Raw genomic sequence first — 19,953 nt, forward strand, 5'->3', positions numbered from 1 at the left:
ATATCTACACACATCAGGCTCTGAATCCTTATACTGAAACACTAGTTCAAAGTAAACTTTAAATGAAGTAGAGAATATAGCTTTAGGAAATGGAAGAGAAGTAAATTTGAGAATTACTTACTAAGAACAATGCAAGGGAGTATGATTAAAAATGTATAAGTTCTTTTCTGAAAAGGAAAGTTGATTAAACTTTGCTAAGTGCTCGTAGTTTGAACATTATACAAAGATTCTCTCCATATACGCAACCCTATTTTTCCAGCAGAGAGGGAAATTATTTAGGTTCAAAGTATAATACTTAATATGAATAAGTTTAATGACATGAAGAATTAACTAATTTGATAATAACTAATATACATATTATATCAACATCGAGGTAATGGTCTGGTAACTTTTCAGGCATAGCGTATTTCAGTGGAGAGAATTTTTATAAGGATGACTTTACCTTGCTTGAAAGACCCTTCCAAACGCTCCCTCACCGATATCTCTCACATATTCAATGTTATTCCTTGGATACTCCAGGCTGAGCAATTTGGGATTCAGAAGCAGTGGCATCCTCTGGTACATGGGATTGGGATGAAGTCTGTCTAGCAAGAGCTCAGAAGGAAGAGTAGTGAGGGTTACTGCTGCTGATTCTCTGCAGGTTAAGACAGGTAAGATCAGGAATGAGGTCAGTATCAGGTGAGATCTTTGCGATCAGACCGAGGTCCCAAAGAGATATTGTGTTTGGAAGGAAACAAAATAAATTATACTAAGCAGCCGAAGAACCTTCAGTTTTAGAGCAATGAAGTATTTTTGTTGTTTTGTTCTGGAAGCAAAAGTCACATTTTCTCAGGAATTTTGTTACTATCCAATCTAGCAGTGGCAGTGGAGATGAGGGGGAAGATGAGAATAGCTGTATTCTTCCAAATTACTGTTGAGCTTCTATCTGCTGTGAAAAATTAACCTTAGGACGTGTGATCCTCTGCAAAAAGTATCGATATTTTTAAAGATCATGATGGGAGTGTTCAATTTTAAAGCAATGCGGTAGATGTCATAAAGAGACTGGCAGAGTTATATGTATTCCGCCTCCTGTCCCCAGTTCCCATAATAAATATGTACATTTTAGAACATTACTACGGGTGATTAGCTTAACTAGAATCTTACCTTTTTTTATTTTTCCATTGTTTCCGTCTTCGGCAGCAATAAAGAGTAGTTATGGTAAGAAGCACAAATACTGCAAAGCTGGACATGATGGAGATTATCACAGTCATGGAGTATGTAGGTGAGACAGAGAAGGAGGAGGAGGAGGAGGAAGGCAAATTTGGAATGTCCACACTTGGCTTTGAGGACGTCACTGGTGGGAATGCTGAAAGTAAACAATAATTCTTTTCATTCATTCTTAAACTTTTAAGATGCAATTTTTTGTATTCAAGCATCCAGTGAACTAAATTTAATTTTAAGAGTATGTTTTAATGTATCAGATTCTCCTTGGTTATACATCTATAAAGTCCAATTGTGAGAATCCAGTGAGGTCCAATCGTGAGTAAACCCAGCTTATAGAAATAGTAGAAAAAATTTTTTTTTCTGCAACACATGCAGATCTTGGGCTAGTGCTCATTACACTGCATTGTATCGCTTATGACTTGACAACAATCATGGAAATTAAGTTATTAAATAAAATATTTTTATGAAATTAAATAGCAAAGTCAAGATGGTCTAAAGGTGAATTTTATACACATTCACTGTTTATTTACAAACAGAATAAAATTAATGGAGAAAATGAAAAATGAAAATGTTGGGACACAAATGAGCAGAATTTAGTTCATCTAAAAATTGGACTTCTGTCAAACTCCTATTAAAAGGTCAATGCAATATAAAAACAAGGTAAAATCTACATTACTGCTGGAAACCAAAAGATGCCATACTCATATCACTCTGTAGAGTGCAAAGTCCATTGTGTATCTATTAAAACAACCATATTAATTACTTTTAAATCCTTTTAATTGATTGAGTAAAGAAAAAACATGGAAACAGAGTATTTTAATAATATAATCGACAAGGATGTTTTAATAATAAAGTATGAACTTTGTACCCTAAAAAGAGAAAGTAAACCTGATTTTCAAATATTTGTGGAATACTGACAGACATGACTTTTTGTCAGGCCACATAGGTAAATCTTTATAAAATTCAAAAGCAGAAATTATGCAGATCTATTCTTTGACTAAAATGCAATTAACAATAGATTAAATAAAATCCAACAAGATAAAAAAAAATTCAGTATCTTTTCAAAGAGTAAAAAGTAACCATAGTTACAGATTAGAAAATAACTTCCTCATAGTGTGTATGGAATTTAGACAAAGCTGTGCTGAATGATAAACTCATAGTGTTATCTCTTTCCAATAGATTAAAAAAAAATGAAGGTACTGAACGTTTGATTCAAGACTCTGGAAAGGAAATAAAAACTACAGAAAACAAAGGAAAATAGAAGATAAAGTAACAGTCATGGACAAGTGGAAATTAATAAGTTAGAATACACATACCACAAATAATAGAATTAAAAAATAAGTCAACAGTTGGTCTTAATAAATATTATTAAGTAGTCTAGTCAGAGGAATTTTAATTTTAAATACATGGGAAGGGCACAAACATAAATTAGGAATGATGAAATTATGACAATAAATTCAAATGTCAATAAAAATAAAATAATGTATAATTATGCAATTACATTTTAAAATCTTAAGAAAAATGATATCAAATTTGAAGAATTAGAAAATCTGAATATAGCTACAACTAGGAAATTTAAAGGTCATTATAGAATTATGGATATAGTCTTTCTGTCTTGGAAGAGATAACGTTTTCATATTTTCTAATGTTCCAGTAGGAGAAAAATCTTTCAAATTATTTTAGAAAGTTATTATACTAGTATCACAACCGAACAATGTTAGCACAATAGAAAAGCACATTCATAGATTATTGAACATAGATTTAAAAGATCCTAAATGAAACATTAGCCATGGGCAATATTAGCAGTATGGTAAGAGAATAATAATTTAATATAAGGAAATATATTAATATAAAACATTACAAAGTCAAAAGAAAACTTTTACTGCAATAGGTGCCTAAAGCCATCTGAAACAGGACACTATAAAAACAGGGATTACAAGGGGTGCCCTCGTATGACTCCTTAGCCTGGGAGTGGACACAGTGATTATGTCCCGAGCACCCACAGTTAAGCAAGTCCTTTTGAAGCCCATGGAGACTAAGTCTGGCCATCGCTGTGACTCAGACGGGCACCTGGACCTGGAAGAACGTCAGCACAGCAGTAAAACATCCGTGCAGTACCAACGACAGCACTTCCCGTCTAGCATCACAGAAATGGTGGACTTAACAAACTTCCCAGGTTCGTCTATGATTGATTTGAAAGCCGATATGATTTTCTTTGGACTGAGTCATCGAAGGTTTTTAAAGTCAATCTAAGGTGGGTGAGAAAGGGGGCTTAAGTTGGACAGTGAAATCTGCTGCTAATAATAAAGTAGGGACAATCGTGGAAAGACAGGAAGAAGTGACTGTTTTATATCTGGATTTTACAGAGCAGTTCATACCATATTTAACATGTAATGTAATTCATAAATGGTAGTATAATCTTATTAGTAAGTATAAGGGCAATTTTTCTGAAAAATATCAGAAAATAGAATTCAATGGCATAGTAAAAAAATAATCTATGATGATTTAGTAAGATTTATTTTCAAAATGCAAGAATTGGCATAAGTTTGAACAATAGTTTTGCTTCATGGATTTAATTACTTCTTCCTCTCAGGAGAATTTTGTTTTTCCTTGATTATAGTTTCTGATCTATTTGCGGTATTTTTTAGAGTGACATTAGTTATATCTTTGCATTCAAATGATCGGTTTGGATCTCCAGTTTCTTTCCTTTTAAACTTTTTCTTCTCATCAATTTTACCTCTTTATCCTTCTCCTCTGAACATCAGGGGAATTTCATTAACCCACTCAGCCATACATTAATGTATTCATTAAATTAATATTGATTATTAGGTATAAGAATCCTGTGGTGGACATGACAAGAATCCTGTGGTGTTTGTGTTGAAGTGTTTAACTGGGGAACAATTCGTAAACAGATAAATACAGTAAAATGTAAAAAGTGTCATAAGAACAGTAAGAACAGGATGCTTGTGAGCATCCAAGGGCAGCCCAGCTCCAGGTCTAGGCATACCGGAGAAGTTTTCTAAAGTAACTAATTTAAATATACAAGTGAGTAGGCAATGACCATTTGAAGGTGTATGTGTGTGTGTGGAGAGGGGGAAGGATTTGGATGGAGTCAGGGCAGGGAGATAGTATTCTATAAAGAAGGAATAACACGAACCAGGGCCCTAGCCAAGAAGTTGTGATGCCTTTCTAAAAGTGCACGTAAAAGTTTCATTGTCGAGTTGAGGAGTGTCTACGAGTAAGGCTGCAGATGTCGGGTCTTGGTCATTAAAGGCCTTGCATACCAAGTTAAGTTTAATCTGGCCTTTGCCCTGCAGTCAATAGAGAGAATTACTGGGGGGTTTTAAATAGTAGAGCAGCATGACCAACTTTTGACTTAGAAGAATCACCCAGCTGCAACCTGACTTGCATGGTATAAATACTTCCATCACGACTGATTTCAAGCTGTCAGTATGAAGTCCTGAATATGGAGTTGGAAAGAGATGTTCAGTAACACACCATTACATAGGATTTCCACCTTATAGATAATAAGGAGAAAGAAAAATTATGTTTCTATGTAGATAGAAAGAACAAGTTACTTAAAGGAAAAAGTAACCAGATTCAGACAATTCATTTTCAAAACTAGAAGCTAGAAAAGAGTGGAATCATATATCTAGACTACTGAGAGATAAGAAATGTCACTCAAGAATTCTATATCTGGCTAATATAGCTTTCGACTATCCATGTAAAAGAAAGATATCCTGAAAATATGCAAGAATTCAAAGGCTCTAATCACCCAAATCTGAGGAAATACATAAATTATGTGCAGCCCCAGAGAATCCAGGAATAGTGAAATGCCTGCTAAGTAGACAAATAGTGAGAATAATATAAAGGCATTACATGCTTAAAAAGATATTTCACTTCTGCAAAAGAAGTTATAAAATAAAAACTCCTAAAATTCTAGTCTATGTGTTCAAGCAAGAAGGAATAATGCAAAAGATAAACTAATGATTTTTACAAAAATCTTCCATCACTCTTCAAAGTGAACTAGTAAGATCCTTTTGAGTTTACTCAGAAATCAAGAAACTCTTCAAAAAATGTTTGAGGGCTTCACACACTCCCATAGAATATGGGACATTACCTAATATAGATGACCTATCTGAAGAGATAAAGCCAATTTCTTTAATAAGAATTGCATTTAACTCGGGGAGAACACTTTTAAACATTCCTCATCGCATGTTCAGAAGAAACGATCATTTGGAGTTCATGTTCTTACCTATACAAAATATTTCAGAAAACTGCTTTTTAAGAATAGGAAATGAGTTTATTGTAGCTAATGTATATTTCTATCCTTATGATAGGTGTAAAAGGCAGAAATACGGATGCTTTTCCGTGCGGGTTGTTCCTGTCTAATCTAGGATTAAAAGTCAGCTCGTTCTATACAGGAAACCTTCAATGGACACTTGAATGGATGAATGAGTAAACAATCGAAAGATAACAAAGACCACAGTCATCAATTAAATGTCCAATCAAAGTAAAGTTTGGCTGCTTGTATGGCAAAGAACAATAGAGGTTGTTGTTTTTTTCCATAACTATGCTTTTTTACTAACTCTGAGCCATGATTCATTTGCAACCAGTAGCATTCTTTCTTTTAATGCTTTAAATCTTAGTTCTTTAAGTACGCTGGTAAAATCAAGTCCTGGCACTTAGCCAAGTGCAGAGGCTATTAGGCTGGACTATGTGTCACAGGAAGCAAGTATGATTTAAGCCTTAGAACAGTCAAGTAGAGGGAAGTAAACTGACATGAAAAACTTTTCTAGTATCATTCTGAGAATTACTGCATTCTGCTAGGTTAAGGCACTCTCTGATACAAGTTAGTTTCTGGGACATCCCTTTTCGAGCAAATTTCTTGAATTCTTTCTTAGGAATTTTGAGACTACACATTTAAAACCACTTGATTGTCCCTGTAAACTTTAACTGTTTTTAAAAAATCTCCTATCTTCCAAAAGAAGGATCTGCTGTCACAAATGAAGATTGTGAATTGGCTTAATGAAGAAAGAGATATTTGTTTTCACTCTATAGACGATATAAAAAATCATGAATGCAATATCGAAAGGTGACATTTTCAATTTGGCTCATTTTATAGCTATATAAGGAATCAAGTAAGCTAATAACCTTGAGGTAGGAGATATTGTTTGTATCATTCATTATGTCTCCATAGCCTAATTAGAAGCTATAAACTAAGATTTCTAATAATCACACTTCATGTTCTACCCTGCGCGTTGATGGTAGCAAGCCTTTGAGAGGAGTTGTATATTCTGTTCTGAACATTATCAAGTATGAGTATAAATATGCATGCATGAATCCATTTACATACACATAAGATTTCACGGTCACAAACAGAATTACTTACTTGTTAGGTTTTCTTTTTTATAATCTGAGGGGGAAAGGATAAAAATTTGTTTTAAATGAGCATCCAGATATCTCATATATTCTGTGAGAGAGTGCTAAGAACTGCAACTTCTCTTTCAGCTCTTTAATATGCAATTGGAAAACGTTCTTTGCATTCGAATGTGAAAGGATTGCGTCTTTGAAATTAAACCAGCTGTTAGAGTTCCTTACAAACAAAGTTCATTAAAGCAACATGCAGCGATTCAGCTTTGTTTTGTGAGGTCGGCATTTTCAAACATGTGGCTAATTTTTGCATGCTTAAAAGTCTGCTGCATTGGCTAAGAAAAATTTATTCCTTTATTCCATTCCTCTGACAAAGTATGAGAAGTTTCTTAGCCATCCTCTGAACATTCCAGAAAATGTTGCAAGCTCTCGTAAGATCTCCTTATGAAATAAGCTAACATCTCAAGCAGCAGTTAAAAGTGATTTATAATTTCTTTTAGAACAAATGAAGTAAATCCTTATGCTCACCTGTGCAATTCGGATAGCACTAGGATTCTGTTATTAGGTTTCCGAGGGAGGCAAAACTCAAAAAAATATTAGAAATGCCTTGAAATATTAGGAGACTTACGTTCACTCACACTTTAGTTTGTTCAAAAATGATACATTTCTCTTAACCTCCAAAGTGTTCAGAAAACTTTGTTACCTAAATACGGCAGTCTGGAACAGGCCACGGGGTCCCAGTGCATGCTGGGGAGCTTGCTGCATTCTGGCATGGAGGACAGATGTGTCCCAGATCTGTGGGGTCTTCTGTGGTTCTTTTCTTCCATTGCCAGCCACTCTTTTGCACAGAAGAGTTCCTTTACTGCCAGGCAATACTCTCTAAAATATTTTATGGAGAAAAAACGTGATGATGAATCATGTCATGTTAAAGCCGAATTTGTGGCAGAAACTAAATTCTTTATTTTCAAAACATCATCATAGTACATTGTTCTTGTGAAAGGGCTTTTGAAAGGACTGTCTTATTGTAAATAATGTAAGACTTTATGAAATATCCTATGTTATTCTGTGAGATAAAATGCTACCTTGTTTTGTTTTTAAAAGACAATGCTACTTTAAAAAAATAAAATTACATGTAAAGTATTTCTTTCTTGGGGGGAAAAAAAGAACTTTTAAATTCAAAAGGTGTTAGATTAGGAATCAATAATCTATTTTACTCCAACCTTATATTAAAATAACTATAAAGTTACAGAAACGAGGTACACAGTTTTAAAAACATACATACTTAAAGTCACGGATCATTGTCAGTCAATTTCCAGCCTGGGAGATTTTCCTATAATCTTGAGTATAATAGGCAGGGCCTGAGAAACAGTCCTCATCACAGCATGCTGTGTCTTTCAAAACAGTAAAGCTCTACCTTCCCGGCAGGTTCTAGGAGAGCATGTGGGTCTTTAACTAGCCCTGGCTTAGGGGAAACTGAATCCTGCCCCACTGCTGTGTGTGCTTCCGTGTGAGAAAGCCAGAGTAATATTTATTTGAATGTGTATCTGTCATGTTCATCCCCTACCTTTGGCGTTTCAGATCTTCCTTACCCTGGTGTTCATTTTTTCTTTTTTATTTATGACATTTTATAATTTCTAAGGTAATAATAGAAGTTATTAATATATTATTTCTCTTGCTCATTGTCTTCTGCTAGAATGTAAACCCCATGGATAAATAGCCTAGAATAGCACTTGGAGCCCAGTAGGAGCTCCATTAATTATCTGTTGAATAAGTGAAACTTCTTGTCATTCATGGAAAGAGGCACAAATTATATAGAATGACTGTTTATGATTAGAAAACCAGGAGCAACAGTACACTTTAAAAAATTTCTAGGAAGAGCAGGTGCTGTAGGCATAAAAAATAAAAAATAAGGAATTGTAACTGGCAAGGTCCTTGCAATCCGTGAGGTCAACTAAGGGTTGCCTCTCATAAAAAAATAAAAAAAAAAAAAAAAATAAATAAATAAATGATTTCACAAATAACTAGAAATAGGATGTAAAATGGCTGAAGACTTTGGATCCACTTTGAAGAATAAAGGCAAACAAAACTAAAGACATAACAAAAAAGTAAGGAAGCATAAAATATGAAGAATAACCTTACTAGTTATTAACAATAATTGTTAACAATAAGCCCAATTTTAGTTCAAATGTCACTGGTGCAAAAAGCTAACGTTGCCAGGATTGTAAGAAAACATTCTTAGCAAAAACGATTGCTGTGAAAATGTTCACTATTGAACTATTGAATCAAATAGACAAACCTTACTTAAGAGCAGAAAGCATTGGACAATTTAATTATTGGTACTAATATATACATACTATATATTAATTTTGTACCTTAAAAGCAGAGACTCTTTTTTCAAATATCTAATTTTTTTTAACAATTATTAATTATATATCAGAGAAAAGAAAAACTCAATAAAATATAAAAATGTGAAAATTTTTAGACTATATTTTCTGACCCCAATTTGAATAAAATGTTTAACTACAAGGATTTTCAAAAGTAGAGACAATTTTCAGATAAAAAATACTTATCTAAATAACAATTGGAATTAGGAAAAAAATTTTTAAGTATACTATACATGACTTACCTATTAAGAAAGTAATTAACTATGCTATAAATTTGAAAGCTCAATGAAAGGGATTTTTTCTAAAAACACAAAAACAGTAAATTACTTTCAATTTTAAAAAGAACATCTGTGGCCCATGCATGTAAACTGATCTAGGATATAAATAATGGAAAGTTACACAATTTATTTTGTGCTAGCATACAATAATACAATTTAATTTTAACTCTGGTTGTCTCTTGAGAGATACTTAGATGTCATGCTTGATGAAAATACAATCTTAAGTGAAGAAATAAAAAATTATATTACTCTTTCAATGTCTCCAAACCCTTAAAATCTGTGGTAAGTAGAGGCACAGAGCACTCTATTTTAATTATCTCACTGTAATTCTCTATGCTAAATAGAGTGCCCTGAAATGATTTCAGCATTTAAATAGTTCCAGGATCATCAAAACAGAGGTGGAAATGTACTGTGTTGGTAGTTTTTATGTGTTTTCCTCAAAAGAAAACAATATCTATCCCTTTTCTGATATAAACCATGAATGCAATTTATCCCTTAATCCTCTCAATTCTGTTTTGGAAATGAGGAAAGTGAAGATTAGCCAAGAGCACATACATCTACAAAGTGGTAAAAAAAGTATTTGAACTTTGTTCTATTTGGCTCAAGAGCCAGATTGATTCCTATCTTTTCTACATAAGAAGTAAATAGAGGCAAAGATAATTCTATGGAATATGTATTTATGAATTTCAGTTTAAAGAGTATGGTGGGTTTTAAAGAAGTAGCTATTTATAACCTACCTCTCTCCCCCTTCTCTCATATGAGACAAGAGTGGCAGTACTTAAATTAGAATATTGGGTGGAATGTATTTTAAAGTAATATATATATGTAATATAAAATAATATTCTGAACTGCTCACTATAACCTCATATTTGTTGGAAAATAATGCTGAAACACTTGAAATGTAGTTTTATTTTCTCTTCTCTATCTTGGCTTACTAACGAGTTCCAAAAATTTAAAAGTTTTTAAAAAATTTTTAAAAATTTTTAAAAATTTTTTGTAGAAAGCAGGGATATTTATGAATATGAAAATGTGAACAATAATAAGGACAATAGAATATTACACCTGTTATGATGTTTTCTATAAGCCCAGAGTCCTTGTATTATATCATCAGTGATTTGCATGGTAGGAATTTTGCGCAATAATTACTTTCTATTTGGACAAAAGCTAGTTTTTGCCCTTATTATTGCACATGACAACTTCCTCTTTTAAAAATTCTTCTTGTTTGCAGACAGAAAATAAATTTTCTCAATTACTTATTTATTTTTCATTTTACCTGCAGATAGGTATAGGAGTAGGTACTACTCCAGGGTTGCATTCTTGGAAGACGTGGTTACAGAGCAAAGCCTCAGCAGCTGGCCTGCAGAGTGGGCTCGCTGCTTTCAGTTCATTCCAGGCGGTGTAGACCAGTAGTTCTTGGGCCTCCTCAGGGTCTGCGTAGGAGTTGTTGAAGAAAACAAGAGCATCTTTTGCCAGGACAGCATTGCACACCTCCCCTCTGTACTGGCCACAGTAGCCTTTGTTATCTTTCTGTGGTTTGCTGAAAGAGGCAATGAACAATGTTCTCAGTCACATGCTATTTCTTAGCATTCCGTCTGCTTTTTTTTTTTTTTTTTTTAGTTTCCACATCCGTATCACAGAAATCAGAGAAAATTCACAAGCGAATTGGTTGAAATGCTCCATCTGAATAGTGTCTTCATTTCTACCTGCACTTATACCATCTCCAGCTACCCCAGAGCTATTATGAGGATCACATGTGATAATGAATGTGGAAAGCTTTGCAAACTATTGGTTTCCATTATTATTTACATTATAAATAGAATTTGACTGCTCTTAGTTAAACAGCCTCACATGCTTCTTACAAATAAGCTGACGTAAGCAAAGAAATACATAAAAATATATATTTATCATGATGATTAACAAGTGAGCATAATAATTGCTCTGATCCCCAAATCTTGTAGCTTTACAAAAAAAGTTTGTATTAGGATAGTTAAGTACCTGAATTTTGTAGCACACATACTTCTCTGTGATGCCTTCTGTATACAGATTCTCTCAGAGCATTCCATTAAAGAACAAAAAGAAAGCCCCGTAGGGGTGAAAGCATAGGACACTGCTCTCAGAGGAGCGAAGTAGCACCTTTAGCTTTGCTACTTTCTCATTACATGTCTTAGAAAAAAGCCATATGGTCACTCAAAGCTCTAATGTCCTAATCTGTAAAGTGATGTAAGTAAGTATTCTGAACTAAGATTATTGTGTGTTAAAGGATAATATATGTAAAGAAGAACTGTAAAATCTATAAGGCTAGCACAAAAAATAAAATTAAAAACTTATCCATTATAATAATTAAAGAGGACAATAAGGAAATGAAAAACACTGCTGGTACATTTTTCACATATCCCTTAAGGGAATGCTGGGAATTATAATAATTCCTATACTCACCTGACAAATATTTACTGAGCACTTATTATGTGTAAGCAATGTGATGGTATCAATAAATTTTGATGCCTCTTATCAGATCTCTCTCTTTAATAATGACAGAAACTCTCGTTGTATTCTTATTTAATTTGTACAACTGTTGGGGTTTAGCATTTTATTATATTTATATAAAGGATTTTAAGGTAAGAAAATTAAACAAATTGAAATTTGTGAAAAATTTTAAATTATTAAGAAATCTCATTTGAATTTGAAAAATTGATACTTAGAAACCATTATTGGCTAGTCTTTAAAGCAAATCTATTAAATGAAGTACAACTCAGATTAAACAATGAAATTCCAAGAAATGATATACTTTAAGATAATGTTTTGTAACATAGAAATTTCCTGTAATTCATTTTTGGCTTTTACTAATAAGCCAACATGAATTTGACTGCATTTTGTAGTTTGTTGGGGATTTTTAAAAAGAGGACCTTAAGTAAGGTAACAAAACTTTCATGAAAACTTTGGCCAGATAAGGTTGGGAAAACACCCAGAAAAACACTCAGCTATGACCAAACCTCTTAGAAAACCCACTCTATGATAACACTAAGGAAGTTCTAGAGCAGCAAGAATGCTATGCTTTAAGAAACTAAATAATAATATTTAATAACCAAATGTATCTCAAACTAGTTTGTAAAATGGTTTCACATATTAATATAATATCTTGGTAAAAAGGCAAGTATGACTCTTTTCACTTAACAGAAAAAAAATGTATCATGTATAGGTTAAATATTTCTCCCAGTGTATCAGAGCTGAGAATATTCATCCAGGTTCTGCTGTTATGTGTTAACTATTGAATGACTCTGCTCTTTATTTTTCTGTAGTTTTAAAATTAAAAACATAATTTTTTCTTTCATTACACAAACAAAAATCATTTTTTTAGAAAATATTGGAAACTAAAAAGAAGCACATAAAAGAAAAATTAATAAAAATAGCCTCAGAAATAGAGACTATGAATAATCAATTAATAATCACTCTCTATCTCCCTGCATTTCTGCTGCTTCTCTTAATAAAAGCTCAAACAAAATCTTTGAAGAATCTCAGTTGGCATAAGAATATTGAGCCCTCATTTATTTTTGAGCATGTAAGCCCTCATTTGAGCCCTCATTTATTTTTAGCTATGTAATATAAAAAATAAATAGAAATCAAAAGAGAAAAGGAGAATAAGTTTTGAATAGAAATGAGATCTTAGTTATAGTTTTGGTTTTTCTACCAGTTTGATGATAACTAGCCAGTGAAAGCCCTTTGCATGCTGGGAAAAATCATAAAATACAAAGTGTATGGTTCTTATTAACTTTCTAAGTCTTTGTAATGTTTCTGGGAGCTTTAAAGACTTAGCTTTGGTACCATATCTATACTAGGATTAGCTCCACAAGGTAAGAAATATATAGGACCAAATATATACATGTATTATATGTACATATATTATACATATACATTATATATGTATATATGTGTGTATATATACGTGTGTGTGTGTGTGTGTGTGTGTGTGTGTGTGTGTGTGTGTGTGGAGAGAGAGAGAGAGAGACTACCCCGTCATAGTTTCAGAGTTGAAACTACTTCTTTTTCCTTTTTCTCTCTTCTTTTGCAGACTTGTAAACCTCAAGTTTTATGCAGTGATCAAATTTTAGAGGCAAAACATGGAGGCAAATTGGGCCATTTCGTCTCTCAACCTCCTAACCATATCACTTAAATTAAATTTCAAAGAAGCTCACAGCAAAAACTGGGGAATGAGATAAATGCAATAAATTTCCAGTGGTGTCTTCTTCTGTCTTTTGCCAAGTGATGAGACCCCTCCCAGTCCAACTGAAGTCACGTTTCTCTGCAGGCAGTTTTGGGGACTGCCGATGGAGCAATACCAGAAGCAGCTGGTTTATTGTTCACTGGTCTGTTGAGCAGTGGGGCAGAGGTCACAGGGATCCGTTCATAGAATGCTGGTTATTTTGGAATGATCTGCTAAACTATCTCCAAAAATGTTAGTAACTGCACATGCAGCCAAGTCCCTCTCTCTCCTGACAAACTAAACCTGGCTGATCTTCTTTTCTGTGAATTTTCTCTTTTTTAAAGGCAGCAGTGGATATTTGATCTCAAGTCCTTGTTTTCATTTGCTTTATAACAGACAAGTTTCCTTGGTTAAATGGATATTTAAAGGATTCTCACTATACCTTTTATTTCTCTTTGCTTTAACATGCATAATCCCGCTTTTAAACACGGTCTTGCAGTTTCTGTGAGGGAAAACTCTACTCCCTTGGAACACATAATGTTTTGTCCAAAGGTCACATGCAGATGACCAGCTGTGGTTTGTTTGAGTGAAGGCGACGCCATCACCCCAGTGGAAATGCCACACCTTCCCTACCCTCCCAAGGGGTGGCACACCTGTACCTCTCCTCTGGTGTAGACAAATCTTTCCTTATCTACCAACTGGCTGGTCTCCCACTATACTTTACCAACCAATAAGTGTGATGAACAGGGTTCTACGCCATTTCCAATCTCCAAAGCAAACTGGAATTGTTTTCATTCTTTCACACCTAGTGTCATTTTATATGGTTCATTCTTTAAGGCAGGATCAGCAAATACAACCCACAGGTCAATTTCAGCCAGCCGCCTCTTTTTATACCATTTGTGAGCCAAGAATGATGTTTACGTTTTTAAATGGTTGAAAGAAATCAAAAGAAGAAGTGAAAATTATATGAATTTCAAATTTCGGTGTCTATACGTAAAGTTTTATCAGAGCAAAGCCATGTTCAACCATTTATGAATTGTCTACACTGTTCTGGCCCTGCAAAGGCAGAGTTGAGCAGTGGCAATAGAGACAGTATGGCCCACAAAGCCAAATATGTTTAATATCTGGCCCTTTACAGAAAAAGTTTGCCAACCTCTGCTCTGAGACATGGATCACATGTCATTTTTCTGAAATGTCAAACCCAAACCCAATGTTCTCAAGTGGAAGGACATGGCCTTCTCTGAAAAACAGCTCTTGTGTTTCTTCTGACTAAAATTACTACCTAGTTATTGTGTAAAATGAAGAGTGTTGTAAAGACAATTTGAAATTTAAAAATTTTTGAAAATTTATTATATTAGCCAAATATATAAACTTTATATATTTTATATGTTTGTACATATATCAGTTATAATCAGTATATACATAAATACAATAGATAATTATATATACTATATGTAGTATATATACATAGTACATAATTATATTTATAGGATATAAATATACAGAATAAAAATATATAGAACATAAATACATTTACAGAGTAATTAGAATTATTCTGTAAATTTATCTTTGTATCTGTATTTTTACTTAGCATGATATTATAAACATTTTCCTATGCCACTATATTTTTCAAGAACATTGTCCTAAAATCACATATTTACCTTATTGGTAAATATTGACATTGCTCATATATTTCACTTATAAATGTAGGATTGTTTTAAATTTCATTGTTCATACACTTATTATTTACTTAACATAGATTATTAAATGTGGATTTTTCCGATTAATAGATACAATCATTTTAAGGTTCTTAATAAAAATTGCCAAATGCTCTCTACAAAGGTTATAGCAATTTTGTCTCTACCAGCAGAGTCTGAGAGTGCTTGTGTTATCACAAGTAAAAAATAGGATGGAATTTGTATTTAATTAGCATTTATTTGAATACTAATGAATTTAAACTTTTTCATTTGCATTGACCTGCACGTGAACAATCTATTTCTATCCTTGCATCGTTGGAATTTGTATATGCTTCCATTATTATGTTGTCTTGTAATTAATCTTTGCGTGTGTGTGTGTGTGTGTGCGTGTGTGTGTGTGTGTGTGTGTATGCATGCCTGTGTGTCAACTAGTAAAATGTAAATTCCTTGGGGGGAGGGAATATGTAAAATTTGTTTTTTTTTCTCTACTATATAATACAGTGCCAGGAATAGAGTGAGTGGTTTAAAAATGTACAGAGAGGACAGGTGTGCTGAATGGTGTGTGAATGAAAGATAACATCTCTTCTGTCGGTGGCATGCATTTTAATTTAATTTTTACTACGTTTGTATTGTATGTCACTTCAGAAGATACTCAGCCGTCCTGTAGAGCCCTTAAGGATCATGACTCTGTCTCTTAGAACTGTGACAAGTAAATAAATGCATCAAAGCTATATGAGTTGGGACAAGATCGAGAACTAACAAAATTTTTGTATGCAATGAGTCATTTCATTCCATAGAACTGGAAGCAATGCTGGGGTTTTAGGTCCTGCTCAGTTACTATGTTATCTAGGTTAGTGGTTACCAATGGAAGTTCTTGAGTCTGTCTACCTAAGCTCAGATTGAGACTTTGCATTTTTCTATGTGGTTGGGGCAACTCTTGGTGCATCAGGTTCCTCATATGAAAAAATAGAAATAGTTCTTGCCCCCCAAAAGTTACTGAAATGTTAATATGAGAGAAGTAGTAATCATATGTAGCCCAAAACTTAACTACTATTATCATTATTACTATTATAAACTAATCATTCTGAATCTTGTTTTCATCATTTGTAAAATCAGATAAAAATAGTTATAACTTCATAGAGTTTCTATGAAAGTAATTTTACTGCAAATAACACACTGTGAGTTGCAAAGTATTATATTCTAAGAAGACATTTCCTTATCTACAGGACAAAACAATGAAGGAGAGTTTGGTTCTGGGTTTCCCTTCTGAGCCTATAATTTACTAGCTATATAAGTTCAAAGAAACTCTCTTAGTTTCTCTTCTGTACAATAGGAATAACAACAGAACCTATTTCATAGGGACCTCCTGAGGATAACTTTAAATAATACATGTAAAACCCTTAAAACAGTACCTGATACATCCTAAGTATTCAATAGATGTTACTTATCTTCATCATCATCTTGTAAGAGTATTAAAAAGAAGAGGAATTAGAAAACTTCTGAAAGATTGCAGTGCTCAGCACATAGACAATAAATGGCATGTCAAACAAAAATTAAAACACAACAAAACAAAACATTGATATAAGAACAATATCTTACCTCCATTCTATTGACAGGAAAGGAAGTTCCCACGAAATCAAATTAGAGGGGAAAAGAAACAAAGGTTAGTACATTTTCATCTTATGGTTTGCAAGAGATAGCTTTGATACCTCTAAGCTTCTGAGAAGTTCTCGACTTCTGCCAGAAGGCCAGACCCCGCCTTACCAGGCAGATTTGGAGAAGGAGATTAAGAAAATATTGAGTGTCTCCAGGAACTGAATTCTTTTCAAGTTGAAGCAACCATAGGGCCCATGGGCCCAGGCAGTTTCAGAGCTCTGAATTTCCCTCTGTGAGCCACCCAGGGACTTTGCACTAAAAAAGCAAGATGTGGAGGTTAAGGGGGATAGAGGTAAGAGGGGAGGGATGGAAAAGAGATGAGAGAGCTGTCATTCGCACAGACCCGCTGGCTTCACGGCCTCGTGATCTGTGCAGCCACACGGCTCTGTGCTTAGAAGGGCCACATGCTTAGCTTAATGCGCTGTTGTCACCGTCCTGAAATACTTGATTTTTTTAACAAGAGACTTTGCATTTTCATTTTGTACTGGGCTCCATAAATTATGCCCACAGAGTGAGAGCTCAGGGCACTGAGGGAACTGCCATCCCCTTGGGTCAGTTATGGAGCTCCCAGCACGAATGACCCCAACTTGGATCTTGCAAGGCATGAGGACCCTTGCAAGAAATTCTGTGACCAGAATTTCTGAGTGATTCCAACTCTTTTTGCATAGGAAATGTAAAACTTCACACTCTTTACCCAGCATTTTGTGATTTACTCCCTCCTGTTTCCCAACTCCCATTATAAAAGTAGTAATAAAATATATGTTTTGTCTACAACCAATTTGCTTTCATAGAATTTCTCCTAATGTCCAGGTCTAACTCCTTTTGAAGATTTTAGGTCCGTTTGGGTGTTTTTTCTTTTGCTATTTTTAAGGATTCTGAAGTGAATTCCTCCGAGAAGTCAATCTTCTTGAAAAACCTCTTAAATTCAGAGTTTATCTTTCTAATTATTCCTTTATGCATTTGTGAGGATTGGAGACTATGAGGTTTCTGTAACCTTGAGTCTGGGACTCTTGTCTTTATGGCCTTTTTATTAAATGAGTCTGATGGTGGGGCTCAGAAACTAACCTACATGAGGCACCTACAGGACCCAAATCTCATGACAATTCTGCTACTGTGCAGCTAGAACATTTGGATGGAGAAATTGGGAAATGCTTTCAGAGAAAATGGTACATAATTTGGAGAGGTAAAGGCAAATTCTGAGAGAAGCTGAGCAGGGAAACCTGTTGAAACACAAGGATATGTATGTCATGCTCTCAATTTAAGATAAATGGATTCAGTACCATAGAGACAAGCCAATGTGGAAGAGAATCCAGGCATAGCATTCAGGAAGAGATAATAAGCTTATATAGGTTTATTCAAAGACAAAGAAGAAAAGAAAAAATGAAATTAATTTAAGGGCACTTGGTTGTCTCATGAATATTAAGAGAATCAGATGATGCTCTCATTCTTTGGGATTTATATGTTCCTTATAGAAAGTTCTCCAGTCACATTTTATTTATTTATTTATTTTTTGGAGTGGGCAAGGAGCAGGGAAGGGGGCCAAGAAACCTGTAATCATAGGTAAGTGCTTTTTATCTCAAAACTAGATTTTTAAAAAATTCCAGAAATTTTTCAACAGTCATCAGTATTTGTAGCAGCTTTTAAATTATCTGGAGAAGTCAGTAAATGTTGGGCTCTTTTCTAAAACATACAGCGACTCTAACATGCAAAAGCTGTCTAATTGTGAAACGAATGCTGAACTCGTATGCCTAACTGCAGAACAGCTGGTAGCAATTCAGTGCGGCTACTGGCCGTTACTCATTTATTCTTTTCCTTTTTATTAAAAACAAAAACAAAATACCTTTAATCAACATGAAACCAGATAAAAGCACCATGAAATGCCAGGGGATGGTGTCTGTTTTGTTGACAAGGATGCTTTCTACCTATCGTGGCTAAAACAGAGAGTGGTAAAGGGGATCGTGTGCTCCTGCTACATCACCACATGTCTCATAATTGAGGAGAATATTGGGGTTACGAGAGAGTGTGACTATCGGACATGAGAGCATGAAACATGGTAGTACATTCAATCAGCTATATTGATGATAAAATATCACTCAAAGTTCTATTGATTTGCTATAATAGTGTGAAACATCAACTCCTTTTAAAATATGGAAAATAAAACTACACTAGTCCCCCTTTGTCCACAGTTTCACTTTCTGCGGTTTCAGTTACCTGCAGTCAACTGTGATCTGAAAACATTAAATGGAAAATTCCAGAAATAAACAATTCACGAGTTTTAAATTATGTGCCATTCTAAGTGGTGTGGTAAAATCTCATGACGTTCAGCTCCATGTGGCCTGGGACATAAATCATCTCTTTGTTCAGTGTCTCCACGCTGTAAATGTTTCCTGCCCATTATTGCTGAGAAGCCGGCTGCGTTATCAGACTGATTGTAGTGGTATCATAGTGCTTTTGTTCAAGTCACCCTTATTTTATTTAATAATGGCCTAAAAGCAGAAGAGTGGCGATCTGAAGATACCAAAGAGAAATCTTAAAGTGCTTCCTTTAAGTAAAAAGGTGAAAGTTCTTGACTTAGGTAGGAAAGAAAAAATCGTATGCTGAGGTTGTCAATAGTAGCCTAATGCTACGTCACAATGCCTATGTCATTCACCTCACTTCTTATCATTGCGTAGGAATTGTAGCAACTCATATCACCACAGGAAGGGTGAGTACAGTCCCATAAGATATTTTGTGACTGCATTCACATGACTTTTATTACAGTATATTATAATTGTTCTATTTTATTATTAGTTATTGTTAATCTCTTACTGTGCCTAACTTATAAATTAAACTTTATTAAAGGCATGTATGTCTAGGAAAAAACGTAGTATGTATAGGGTTAGGTATTTTCTCTGGGTTAAAGCATCCACTGGGGGTCTCAGAACATATTCCCCATGGATAAAGGGGGACCTCTGTATGTGGTCCATTTGGGGAGCTAGGGACTCCAATAGTACCACATCTTATACTTCTCTCTACTGCCCATTTTTGGTTATGCTACATATAGTCATTTGAGTATTAAATTTAGTGACCAAAAGCTCCAGACCTTGAGATCAGTTCAAAAAAGAAGCATTGAAGAAGGTGGGAGTGTTGGTAGAATGGGAAATGGCTCATGTTAGAGGAGGGAT

At 34.2% G+C, this 19,953-nt stretch overlaps 1 protein-coding gene across 6 annotated transcripts in view; it reads right to left on the reverse strand.

Annotated features, from left to right (window-relative positions):
* MUSK (muscle associated receptor tyrosine kinase) overlaps nt 1-19,953 on the reverse strand; it is a 91,645-nt gene that overhangs the window by 3,950 nt on the left and 67,742 nt on the right. For 2 of the 6 annotated variants that reach the window (XM_011364928.1, XM_023533455.1), the window contains 6 exons: nt 16,733-16,739; nt 10,512-10,775; nt 7,280-7,455; nt 6,596-6,619; nt 1,144-1,345; nt 443-634 (listed from right to left, as the gene is read on the reverse strand). In XM_011364928.1, coding sequence (XP_011363230.1) covers nt 443-634; nt 1,144-1,345; nt 6,596-6,619; nt 7,280-7,455; nt 10,512-10,775; nt 16,733-16,739 — 865 coding nt within the window. The remainder of the gene's footprint in view (nt 1-442; nt 635-1,143; nt 1,346-6,595; nt 6,620-7,279; nt 7,456-10,511; nt 10,776-16,732; nt 16,740-19,953) is intronic. The other 4 variants (XM_023533457.1, XM_023533456.1, XM_011364930.1 and 1 more) reach the window with 2 other exon arrangements.

The sequence above is a fragment of the Pteropus vampyrus genome, unplaced genomic scaffold, assembly GCF_000151845.1.
Source record: "Pteropus vampyrus isolate Shadow unplaced genomic scaffold, Pvam_2.0 Scaffold103, whole genome shotgun sequence".
In the NCBI taxonomy this organism is placed as follows: domain Eukaryota; kingdom Metazoa; phylum Chordata; class Mammalia; order Chiroptera; family Pteropodidae; genus Pteropus; species Pteropus vampyrus.